Source organism: Panthera pardus, unplaced genomic scaffold, assembly GCF_024362965.1.
Source record: "Panthera pardus isolate Hobbes unplaced genomic scaffold, ASM2436296v1 HiC_scaffold_22, whole genome shotgun sequence".
Classification (NCBI taxonomy): Eukaryota; Metazoa; Chordata; class Mammalia; order Carnivora; family Felidae; genus Panthera; species Panthera pardus.
The window spans coordinates 53,946,368-53,958,507 of NW_026526788.1; the positions used below are offsets into that span (position 1 = coordinate 53,946,368).

A 12,140-nucleotide genomic window follows, 5' to 3' on the forward strand; every position below is an offset into this window, starting at 1 on the left:
TTTCTTTATTATTTTGTATTATATTACAGTACTGTAATCATTTTTGTGTGAATATTTTTGGATTGTGGAACAAATTATCTGAGTTTCCATTATTTCTTATGGGGAAATTTAGTTTGATATACAAGAGCTTTGGATTACTTCCAGAACGAATAATGCTCCCAAACCAAGGTTTTACTGTATAAACTTACTTGTTACATGTTTGGACATTTAAGAGTTACATTACCTAGTTTATGTTTAAATACTTGTAATGTTAGTACAGTACACTAAAATATTTCAAAAGGCTTTCATTTTCTAGGACAAAATATACTATAGTGTTTGATAAAGTATTAAAGGATAAACTTTTTTATATGCAAGGATTTCCCCCCCAAATCATAAATTCACCAACTGGTCATTACTCAAAATCCAGAATATTTTTCAGTTTTTGTGATTAAATAATTTACTTCACTGGCTCTCAATCAGAACCATCTAGAGTGTTTAAAAAAAAAAGAAAAAGAAAAAGAAAAACATTCCCTGGGCTCCAACCCAGACGTTTTAGAACAGAATCTCCAGGGCATGGCATTAGAAGCAAAAGAAGAGTAAAGTACCCCATACTTTTATCTTTATCAGTGGGCCAAAGTCCCTTTAGATGAAAGTAAATCTAGCTGATTGGTTACCTTATAAATACCACAGGTGGAATTAGCAGTGAGTGTACAGAAGCTTTAGACTTCAAGCTCACAGTTGTCTAAGAAGAGAACACTTCCATGGATCCACTTGTGATTCTGGTGCTCTGTCTCTCCTGTTGGCTTCTCCTTTCTCTCTGGAAACAGAACATTGGGAAGGGGAAGCTCCCGTCTGGCCCTCATCCTCTCCCTTTTATTGGAAATATCCTACAGGTAGATGTGAAGAACATCGGCAAATCCTTATGCAATGTAAGTATGCTTTATGCTCCTCCAGCAGTTTGCAAAGGGTATGTACATTAACCTCTGCTTTTAAATAAAATATCTTTACGAAAATATATTAAATTATAGTATATTAAAATAAAAACATCAAGATATATCTATAAAGCAAATACTCCTTGCGGAGTATTGTCAAGAATAGTGGAATAAGGGGTGCCTGGCTGGGTCAGTCAGTAGAGCGTGCGACTCTTGATCTCAGGGTCATGAGTTTGAGCCCCACAATGGGTGTAGAGATCACTTTTAAAAAATAGTGTAATAATGTTTTCTATGAATAGAGAAATATTTAGGTCGTTCTTTGGTATCATCAAAATAATCAAATGGCAAAAGCGAGGAATGTTGCTGCCCTTCTTTGTTTCAGAGACATTTGGTATGACTTCTGGCTGGAGGTAAACGGTAAGGGAGGTAGTTTGTGATTGGAGATTTCATTCGAGAAGTCATCTACTACATAAACTGTGTTTTATTCAGAATAGTCATGAAAATTGAACTCTGAAGAAGCAAATTGTGCCTGATGTCAAGGAAGTAGTTTTGAATAGTAGTTCATTTGCATGAGTGAATGAAAGAAAAAAATCCTTGGGGCCAGCTGGATGGTAACAGAATCCCTTTGGATTCTGTACAGAACTGCTGTCTGTACCCCAAGAATGCTGCAAGAAAGAAGCAATTCTCCTTCTATGAGATGCTGGCCTCTGTGATGCTTGCTCTCTTTTTATGTTAGTAATACCAGCAGATCTCAAAGTGGAGTGGGCCTTAGCATCATCTGTGGTGATTTTTAAAAAAAAATACAGAATTCTAATGTCCATCGTAAGGCTACAGAGATAGAATCTCCAGGGGATGAGCTTTACAGATGATCCTGAAACCATCAGCTGGGTATTGGTCCCCAGGTAGGCACTGGGGACTGGTAAATTGCTCAGGCATCAGAGGTCTGCCAAGCAGGGTTGAAACTGGGGTGTTCTGTTATTAGACACTGGAAATATATAGGAAATTCTTTGAACTTCAGTCTCTCTATACAACAGGGTAAATAAACCTCGCTCAAGGTGTTGATGTGATGGTTAGTTGTAATAATCTGAGTAATAATAGTCTGGGCCATTGCCTGTCACATCAGTGGCCCTCTCTATGTGTCAGCTGTAACAATCTTATTTATACATAACATCCAGAAATAGGTGAAGCTACGTTTGGCAGAATAAAAACATCAACAATATGATGATGATATCAGGTTTAATCATGCACACACACACAAATGCACAAAATATAGCCAAACTGTGACTTCTTTGGGTAATAATATATACATTTTCTTTGTGTTTCTCAGCTCTCAAAAACCTATGGCCCGGTTTTCACTCTGTATTTTGGCATGAAGCCTGCTGTTGTGCTGCATGGATATAAGGCAGTGAAGGAAGCCCTGATTGATCTAGGAGAAGAGTTTTCTGCAAGAGGAAGTTTCCCATTAGCTGAAAGAATTAATAAAGGACATGGTAGGTGTGCTGGTATGCAGGTTCAGCACTGGTTATGGGAGTAGGAAGGATGGAAAACAGGAATTTGAAGGGTAACTCAGCAGAACTTGGCCCATCTACAAGGCTTCCTCCTCCTTGCCTAGGACCTCTGTCCCAGTTTCTGTCTTCCCTCTGGTAGGAATCCTTTTCGCCAATGGAAAGAGATGGAAGGAGATGCGGCGTTTCTGCCTCATGACCCTGCGGAATTTGGGGATGGGGAAGAGTGACCTTGAGAGCCGAGTTCAAGAGGAAGCCTACTACCTCATGGAAGAGTTGAGAAAAACCAATGGTGGGTTATTCTATAACTCTGACCTTGGCAGGCTGTTTGTTCTCTTGTCTACTGATATCCTTGGAAACATTTCAGCCCTTTTGTGGAGGAGAAAGGGTGTGCAGCAGAGAACCAAGGGACGTTTTGTGTATCTATGCTTGTTATGTATGTCCTTCCATGACCGTGCATAGGCTGTGTATACAAAAGGTCATTTAATCCTATTCTGTCCCAAATTTGTTAATTTCCAAATCGTTATGTCATGAAGGTAGAACGTTTGGGGAGTCATTTTTTCAAAGAGTTAGAGAACAATGTTTTTCTCATAATGTATATGTGCATTACCTGTTTCAGAACATGTCACCAGGGAATACTTGTCAGGTGGACACAGTGGAAGTGACCTCATCACCCCCTGATGGAGCACATGTAACAAGTGACATGTGCTTTTACTTCATTGGTCTATATGTGTTTGGTCAGCTTCATTGATCTGTCCGAAGGTTTCTTCCCAGGCCCATGTCTACGTTTCTGGCAGTAATGATACTTTTTTTATGGTTGTAATTCCCCAGGCATCTTTAGTGCAGCCCTTATCAGTTGTGATTTCCCTATAAACAGCTATTTAAAATTTTTTTTAATTTAAAATTTAAATTAGTTTCAAATGTACAAGTTAGTGATTGAACACATTCATTACCCAATGCTCATCACAAATGCCCTCCTTAATCCCCATCATCTGTTTAACCCATCCCCCCCCACCTCCATGCTGGTAACCATCAGTTTGTTCTGTATAGTTAAGAGTCTGTTTCTTGGTTTGCCTTTCTCTTTCTTTTTTTTCCCTCTTGCTCATTTGTTTCTGAAGTTCCACATATGAGTGAAATGATATGGTATTTGTCTTTCTCTGACTTATTTCGCTTAGCATAATACACTCCAGCTCTATCCATGTCATTGCAAACGGCAAGATGTCATTCTTTTTGATGGCTAAGTAATATTCCATTGGTTATATATATACCACTTCTTTATCCATTCATCAGTCGTGAGCACTTAAGCTATTTCCATAATTTGGCTATTGCACATAATGCTGCTATAAACATCGGGGTACATGTATCCCTTTGAATTAGTAGTTTTGTATCCTTTGGGTAAATATCTAATAGTGCAATTGCTGGATCATAGAGTAGTTCTATTTTTTGAGGAACCTCCATACTGTTTTCCAGGGTGACTGTAAACAATTATTTTTAAATTACCAGTTTGAGTTATTTAATGTTGCTCGCTAATCTGTAGTATTATTTAATATATGTTAAGAAATATATGCTATAGCATAATCCTGAAAATTACACAAATACCAAGTTATAAAATGATTTATTTAAGTTTCAGCTATTAATAACTCTTTACTCTGCCCCCCTTATTAGTTGACTTTCCTTATATTACTCTCCTTTATAGTCTATTAATCATGTTTCTAATTTTCTCTATTTTGTAATGTTTTGACATCTTAGAGGCCTTGCAGAACCAGGGAACAACCTCCCCTCCCAGGGGTAATGAGTTACTAGATATAGCAAACATCTTGTCTTAGAGCATGTCTTTGATTTGTAAATCAGCCTATCCACAGCCCATACCCCCAGCTGCCTCCTTTACCAAGTTCTCACACACCAAGCCAATACTCTCCCTGCTCTAAATCAACGCAGGGCCAATTACTGAAGAGCTGGGGAACACCCCTGTAACCCAGAGCCCTCTGCAACTGTTCAAACTATCTGATCCTAAATGTACTCAGCATACCTACCCTGCCTTGCTCACTCCTTCCCATGAAAGCCCCAATGAAGGCTCTGGCCCATGCTTTCCCTCTGTTCCTTCTGCCTCCTCATCTACCTTGGTGCTTCCCTCTTGGGAACTCTGAGTAACAAACTATCTTTTCAATTGCTATCTTCTCCTGATCTACTGGCCTCACGATCTAAATAAAAATTCCAGGTGCATTTTAAAATCATTGGATTTGGGTTAGAACTTATATGGTAATTATTTTACCCCCCTCTGTCAGCTCCAGTGACTTATGAAGTGCTTGTCACAATGAATCTGATTTTCACTGTGGATTTCAAATTACCCTGCTTTTTAATTCTCTCTCTAAAATGAAGCGAAAGATTAAAAACCAAATTTTAGCTGTGAATCAATCTCTCTCTCTCTCTCTCTCTCTCTCTCTCTCTCTCTCTCTCACACACACACACACACATACACACACACACACACACACACAGAAATCTCAAGGCCTTCTTAAATTTATCCCCTACCTTCTAGAATAAGTTTTTCCAAAAGCTTACTGTCCTTGAGTGTTTCAACTGAAAAGGAGTCTGGAATAGGAGCAGTTAACTAAACATGTTTCCTATTTTTTAATTCTGTCTCATTTCTTCCTCGTTTTTGATTCTGGTCACCTTAATTACATTGATGATGTGAATTTGGGGCCTTTTGCATATAAAGTTTATTGATCATTTGATTATAGCAATTTCATTTAAATATTTCCCACTAAAAATATAAAACTTTTCCTCTGCTTTCATTTATCTGTAAAATGACAGAATTGACTTAAATGATAGTCCAAGTAAAAAATTTATAGCAACTATACGGGCTTCTGCTAATGGCTATATATAGTAATATTCCAGAATTCCACAAGAGGGCAGGCTGTCCAAATAAATGTGGGGCCTGATGGACACTATTTCCTAGAGAAGAAAATTATTTTTTTCCATATTGCAATAAAGAAATAAAAGGACTCTATTTATTGCCTTTTCTGTTTTTAAAAAAAATTTTTAAGTAGGTTCCATGCTGAACGTGGGGCTTGATCTCATGAGCCAGCCAGGCGTCCCAACTCTTTATCAAGTTCATCTTTTTTGTCTGCTTATCTGTGACTTAAGTTTGAAATAAAGATTTCTTATTTTACTTTTATTTTAAGCAAATTGTATTGTAATTTGTATTCATTTGTGTTAGTTTTCTTCTCATATAATATGAATAGCTTTTGCTTTTTTACATTCATTCCATCCAGTATCTGCATTTTTCCATAATCTTCCTTTCTCTAATCTTTTCCTCTGCTGATTTTACACATGGGTCACTTCAACTATTCATTGTACATAAAAGGTTTCCAGGTCCTTAGTCATTTTTTCTCTTCCTTATATGAGTGCTAATTGCAAGCTTACCAAACAGGTGTGATTCTTCATTCATAACCTGAATCATTACGTAGTTTTTAAAAATTTATTTTTATTATTATTATTTTTAAGTAATCTCCACACCCAATGTGGAGCTTGAACACACGACTCCAAGACCAACAGTTGCATGCTCCATGTACTGCCACGCACCCCTCTTAGGTGTTTTTAAAAGTCGCTTCTTGGGGCATCTGGTGGGCTCAGTCAGTAAAGTCGGTCTTGATCTCAGGGTCATGAGTTTAAGCCCTGCGTTGGCTAAAAAGTAAAAGAAGGGAAGAGAGAGAGAGGGTGACAGGAAAAGAGGGAGGGAGGGAGGGAGGGAGGAAGGAAGGAAGGAAGGAAGGAAGGAAGGAAGGAAGGAAGGAAGGAAGGAGAAGGAAGGAAGGGACTTCTTCAAATTTGTTTCTTTTGTTCTTCAAAGTAATAGTCCCCTTGGGTAAAAATCAGGTAAACAAATGTAGTGATATACGAATTTGCGTGTCATCCTTGTGCAGGTGCCATGCTAATCTTCTCTGTATCGTTCCAATTTTAGTATATGTGCTACTGAAGCGAGCACCAAATGTAGTGATATAAATGGAGTATTTGGAAAACTACTATTAAACAAACGAGGATGGAATGGGCTTCACATTAAAAAAAAATTTTTTTTTTACATGTATTTATTTTTGAGAGACACAGACAGAGTGCAAGCAGGGGAGGGGCAGAGAGAGAAGGAGACACAGAATCTGAAGCAGGCTCCAGGCTCCGAGCAAGCTGTCAGCACAGAGCCAGACTCGGGGCGTGAACCCACGAACCAAACTGTGAGATCGATCATGACCTGAGCTGAAGTCCGATGCTCAACTGACTGAGCCACCCAGGCAGGAATGGACTTCACTTTTAAGGGAAAAGTGACAAGTTGATTTTAAGCGTACTAAAATTTTCACCGATAAAGGGATTGCTAGGTAGATATTGCTTTAGAGGTTCTAAAATTACCTTTATCTGTTATCAACAACAAAGACTTTTATATGTATATTTTAATGCTATTTAATAAATCTTTCCTATTCTTTTTTTTTTAAATCTCTCCTATTCTTTAGCCTTACCCTGTGACCCCACTTTCGTCCTGGGCTGTGCTACCTGTAATATGGTCTGCTCCATTATTTTCCAAAATCGTTTTGATTATACAGATCAGACTTTACTTGGCTTCCTGGAAAGATTTCATGAAAACAGCAAGATTTTTAGCTCCTCATGGGTCCAGGTGAGGTCAAGATCCTCTCTTCCTGAGAAGCTACTTATACTGTTTTGTCCAAGTCCAAAATTCTGTATGAACCATGCTGTGAAGTGAATGAAAACTAGACATTTTGGATGTTATAATGTGGTAACTGTGGAAATCAGATTCTTCTCCCTTCTTGAGATTTGTTTTGTTTGTTTTGCTTGCTATAGGTTTGTGCTATTGTTTTTTTTGTGTTTTTTTTTTTACTTTTTTTAATGTTTTATTTTATTTTTGAGAGAGAGAGAGAGAGAGAGAGAGAGAGAGACAGAGTACAAATGGGGGAGGGGCAGAGAGAGAGGGAGACACAGAAGCCAAAGCAGGCTCCAGACTCCAAGCTGTTAGCACTGAGCCGATGTGGGGCTTGAACTCATGAACCATGAGATCATGAGGCTCGAACTCATGAACCATGAAATCATGACCTGAACCAAAGTCAGACGCTTAACGGACTGAGCCACCCAGGCACCCCCATGTGTGCTGGGTTTTTTGCTTTCTATAGGCTGTAGATGTTTATTTAGTGACTTTTCTGAACTGTTTTTGCTAAGTCTCTTGTCATGTGCGGTCTCTGAAATCTCTGTTCCTTTAGCTTGTATTAAGCTAATGTTTTGATGGAAGTTTCCTTGAATGTGAGGAGCTGAAATGAAGGGAGAAAGAGGGGGTGGGGAGAGAAAGGGAGGGGGAGAAGGGGGAGAAAGAGAGAGAACTGGAGGGAAGAAGGGAGGGACAGAGGAAGGGAGGGAAAGAGAGGGAGGGAGGGAGGGGGAAGGCAGGAAGGAAGGGAGGGAGGGAGAGGGAGGGAGGGAGGAAGGAACTAATGAATTTTTCCAGATTGGCTCTGTGCTGGGACACTCCTTCAATGCTTTCATCAGACTGTTTTCAATTCTTTCTCAGCTTGTGCTGAGCCAAGATCATCCAGAGGTGAAAGCTTAGGGTCTTCTGAGGTCTTTTCTTAGCCTATGTCCTGCTTTCTAAACTTTTTTTTTTTAATTTTTGTTTAATGTTTATTTATTTTTGAGAGAGAGAGACAGAGTGTGAGTGGGGGGGGGGGGGGGGGAGCAGAGGGAGAGGGAGACACAGAATCCGAAGCAGGCTCCAGGCTCTGAGCTGTCAGCACAGAGCCCAACGCGGGGCTCGAACCCACGAACCGTGAGATCACGACCTGAGCCAAAGTCGGATGCTTAACCGACTGAGCCACCCAGGCGCCCCCTAAACTTTAAATTCCTAACTTCCTCAGTATACATGGGTGCTTTTGAATGCCCTAATTTCCAGAAGTTACTCTCTCCTCAGCTTTTCTTCCTAGGATTTTGATGTTGTATCCTATGCCTTAACTAATCTTTGCCCGAGGAGGCTATGGGTTATTCATTTGCCTTACAGAGTTTTGGAGACATACCTACTGCTTTTCCACCCTGAGTTCTAAGTTAGATGAGACAAAGACCAGAGCCCTTCAGATTGCCCCAGAGAAGTGGCAACAGAGAAAACATTTTTTTGTGAGGATGGTCAGCTCTACTCTTTCTTGAACTAGAAACCAGAGACCCATGCAAGAAGCTGCTCTTGTTAAGACCCCTGCCAAACTGAGGAAAGAGGTGGGACAAGGACAAATTAAAAACTTCACAAAGCTTTCCCGCCATTTTCAAGTTACCTTTTTCTTAATTCAGCATTCACTTGATTGCTTTGTTTTCTAGAGTTCAGACAAGTTGATTCTCATGGTTTTTGCTAAAATTTTCAGCCTTTTTTTGAGAGGGACCTACCTTTGGAGCTGTCTACTGTGACATTTTCACCAGTTATACTCAGTGAAGTGAATTTTTGAATACCGAACTCCTGCCCAGGGCAAGCGTCCTGGAGTGTGCATCTGAGAAAGATAGTTGAAGCCTTTATTTCACAGACAAGAAGACAAATGTCCAAATATGGAGCTGGTGCAATTCAAGCCCATTTGTTCCCTGGTCTGTGATTTTTCCACTAAACCTCAAACCTCAGTTTCCATAAGCTACTTGGTGACTGCCTGGAAACATGACCACATCACTCCATGGGCATGCAGGCCCCTGCTGGAAGGTTCCCATTGCCCACAAGGTTTGTCCTCCACTCACTTAGTGACCTCTTCATCACATTACTTAACAGAAGTATGCTAATTTAGGAAGGAAGAGAATATCTCCTTTAAGAAGAGAAAACGTTTGGGACCACAGATGCTACCAGGGAACACTGACTAGGGAGTAGCTTTGTGCTATATATCAAGTTGCCCAAACTCCCTTAACTTTGGTCTTCATCTATAAAATGTGAATCATAGTAATTCGTGTCATTCTATATTTCAAGGTTGTAGGGAGGAATTAATATTTAAAAAATGAGAGAATTGGGGCACCTGGGTGGCTCTGTCACTTCAGTCAGTTGAGCATCCAACTCTTGATTTTGGCTCAGGTCATGATCCCAGGGACATGGGATTGAGCCCCACATTGGGCTCTGTGCTGACAGCACACAGGGCCTGCTTGGACTTCTCTCCCTCCTCTCTCTCTGTCTCTGCCCCTCCCCCCACTTGCACCTGCACCTTCTCTCAAAATAAATAAACTTAAAAAAAAAGTTTCTCTCTCTCTCTCTCCCTTTGCCCCTCTGCCCTGCTTGTATTCTCTCTCATTCTTTCTAAAAATTAAAAAATAGGCATGCCTGGGTGGCTCAGTCGGTGGAGCATCCAAACTCTTAATTTCAGTGCAGATGTGATCTCATGGTAGATTGAGCCCCACATCGGGCTCTGTGCTGATGGCACAGAGCCTCCTTGGTGTTCTCTCTCTCCCTCTCTCTGCCCCTCCCCACACTTTCACTCTCCCAAAATAAATAAATAAACTTGAAAAAATAAACTCATTTAATGTCGTAGACTCTGGGTCTAGAGTTCTTTCTTGCCCAGCAAGAAAGCAGGACACAGGATTAAAATGCGAGAGATGACTAATGTCCTGGAGAAGACAAGAGCCCCGATTAAGGGTCCTTGCTCCATTTTATTAGGATCAGAAGGCTTACAAACATGGTAATGGACATGAACAAAGGGACAATGAAACTGTGAACATTAACTCATGGACATGAGCGAAAGAGGGGTTTGAAGATATGTGGAGTTAGGGGTTTGGGTCAATACAAAACAAAGGTTTTTTACAGCAGGCGGAAGGTTGTTTACAGCAGACGTGAGGCACCACTTATCTAGCAAGAAAGAACACTAGACCCAGAGTCTACGACAATTTAAAAAATTAAAAAAATTTAAGTTAAAAAAAAGAGAGAATTGACATAAAGATGCCTTAATACTATGAGGTTGATGTATGTGTATAGGAAATTATTATTATCTTCCATCATCTGGTCAGAGTTTGTTCCCGTAAGTATCCCTATGAGCATTAGACAGTTACTTTTATATGCACATTAAATGCTTCCCCAGAAGATAGAGACCCATTTTTTTCTTCATCTCATTTCTTTAATGTTTTTAATTTAATAATTAATTTTTTTTTTTTTTTTATCCTTAAGATCTACAATAGTTTCCCTGCTCTCATTGATTACCTCCCAGGAAGTCATCGCAAAATATTTAAAAATTTTACTTATACATACAATTATATTTTAGAGAAAATCAAAGAACACCAAGAATCCTTGGACATTAACAATCCTCGGGATTTCATTGATTACTTCTTGATCAAAATGAAACAGGTAAAATGTTGATGACAGATCATTTATTTGCCTGCATTTTTGGGGTTCACTGATTAGTTCTGTACTTATCGGGGATGTTTCAATAGGCAAGAAATGCTTGGCCAAACACTTTAGGTTCTTATGTATGCATGGATCTGGACTGAGCATCATAGAAGATCTAAGATTGAATTGCTAAATACCTGGAATACATGGAAACTGTTTGTTAGGTTTCTACCTGAGAAGAAAGAGAATGTACACTTGTTTTGAGGGTTGATGTAGATCCTCAAATATTTGCAATAAGGAATAGGGGAGGGAATTTCAGATTGGTAGAGTGGTATGATGAGAGGTTCAGGGGTGTGTATTGTCAAAGAGATTGGATGGATAGAAGAGAAAAGTCTTTGCTGAGTGTAGCCAAACATGAATTTGGACAGATACAGAGTTGCACATTGGTGTCTGTCAAGTAACTGTAAACCTGAGTGTTGGCATGACAAGTTTTGATTTTATCAGGTAGGTGTATGAGCCACAAGAGTGGAATGCAAGTAATTATTGGGGGAAATTATCCTGGGAGCCCTGGAGAATGATCTGTATGATAAGAATGAGACTCCAGAACCAACTGTGAGATTTTTCATTTCTTTGGACTTTGGCTTGATAAGAGTCTGGACCATGGAAATACAGAGGATCCTGAAATCAAATCAAATTGTTCATCTTGTCACATCTCAGGGATCTATAGAGACTGGTTTTAGTTGGAGGAGAGGATAAGTAGGAACTGTAGGGGAAATTTTAGTAATAAGAACAGATACAGCATTTGAGAAGTTTAACCAAGGAGTGAAAGATTTAGATAATAAATCTGAATGAGTGATAGGATCAAGTTGGAAATCATGTGACAACAGTAATGTAGATGACATAAGGACACTTGTGGAGGTACAAAGTCCTCTTTGAACTGGGGAGAGACCAAATCCAGAATGTATCCTAAGGAGCTAATTCTAGAGAAGGAAATTCCTTCATCTGAGGCCATCATTATTTTATCTAATCACCTTGTAACTCTGGGCAGAAATGAGAAACCAGTTAGTAAGCTAAAATGGCAAGGAGTCAAAGGTGCCCATGAGGGTGACTGTCAAAGAATTGTCCATGCATGTCAATTGGACTGCTCAAATCATGTATTCTGGGTGGAATGAAGTGAAGAAGACAGAATGGTTTGAAGAAACTGGAAGAGGGACGAAGCAAATTACTTCCACCCTCTTCTTTCTCTACTGATAGGGCAATTATTTTTATCTCTCTGGTGATCATCTGATTTGAGAATCTGATTAAAAAGTATGGACATTTGGGGTACCTGGGTGGCTCAGTCGGTTAAGCATCCGACTTCAGCTCAGGTCATGATATCACGGCTCATGATTTCAAGCCCTG

General features: G+C 39.6%; 1 protein-coding gene and 1 non-coding gene across 3 annotated transcripts in view; one reads left to right on the forward strand and one right to left on the reverse strand.

The window, feature by feature from the left end:
- Positions 1–634: 634 nt before the first annotated feature.
- CYP2C41 (cytochrome P450 family 2 subfamily C member 41) overlaps positions 635–12,140 on the forward strand; it is a 34,163-nt gene continuing 22,657 nt past the window's right edge. Inside the window, exons 1-5 of one of the 2 annotated variants that reach the window (XM_019445142.2) lie at positions 635–908; positions 2,239–2,401; positions 2,559–2,708; positions 6,919–7,079; positions 10,581–10,757. In XM_019445142.2, coding sequence (XP_019300687.1) covers positions 741–908; positions 2,239–2,401; positions 2,559–2,708; positions 6,919–7,079; positions 10,581–10,757 — 819 coding nt within the window. In that variant the 5' untranslated portion in view covers positions 635–740. Of the gene's footprint in view, positions 909–1,309; positions 1,329–2,238; positions 2,402–2,558; positions 2,709–6,918; positions 7,080–10,580; positions 10,758–12,140 lie in introns of those variants that run through there. The other variant, XM_053909748.1, reaches the window with a different exon arrangement.
- LOC128772549 (U6 spliceosomal RNA) lies at positions 6,298–6,404 on the reverse strand. Its single transcript, XR_008416730.1, has one exon. It is a non-coding gene; the product is annotated as a U6 spliceosomal RNA (small nuclear RNA).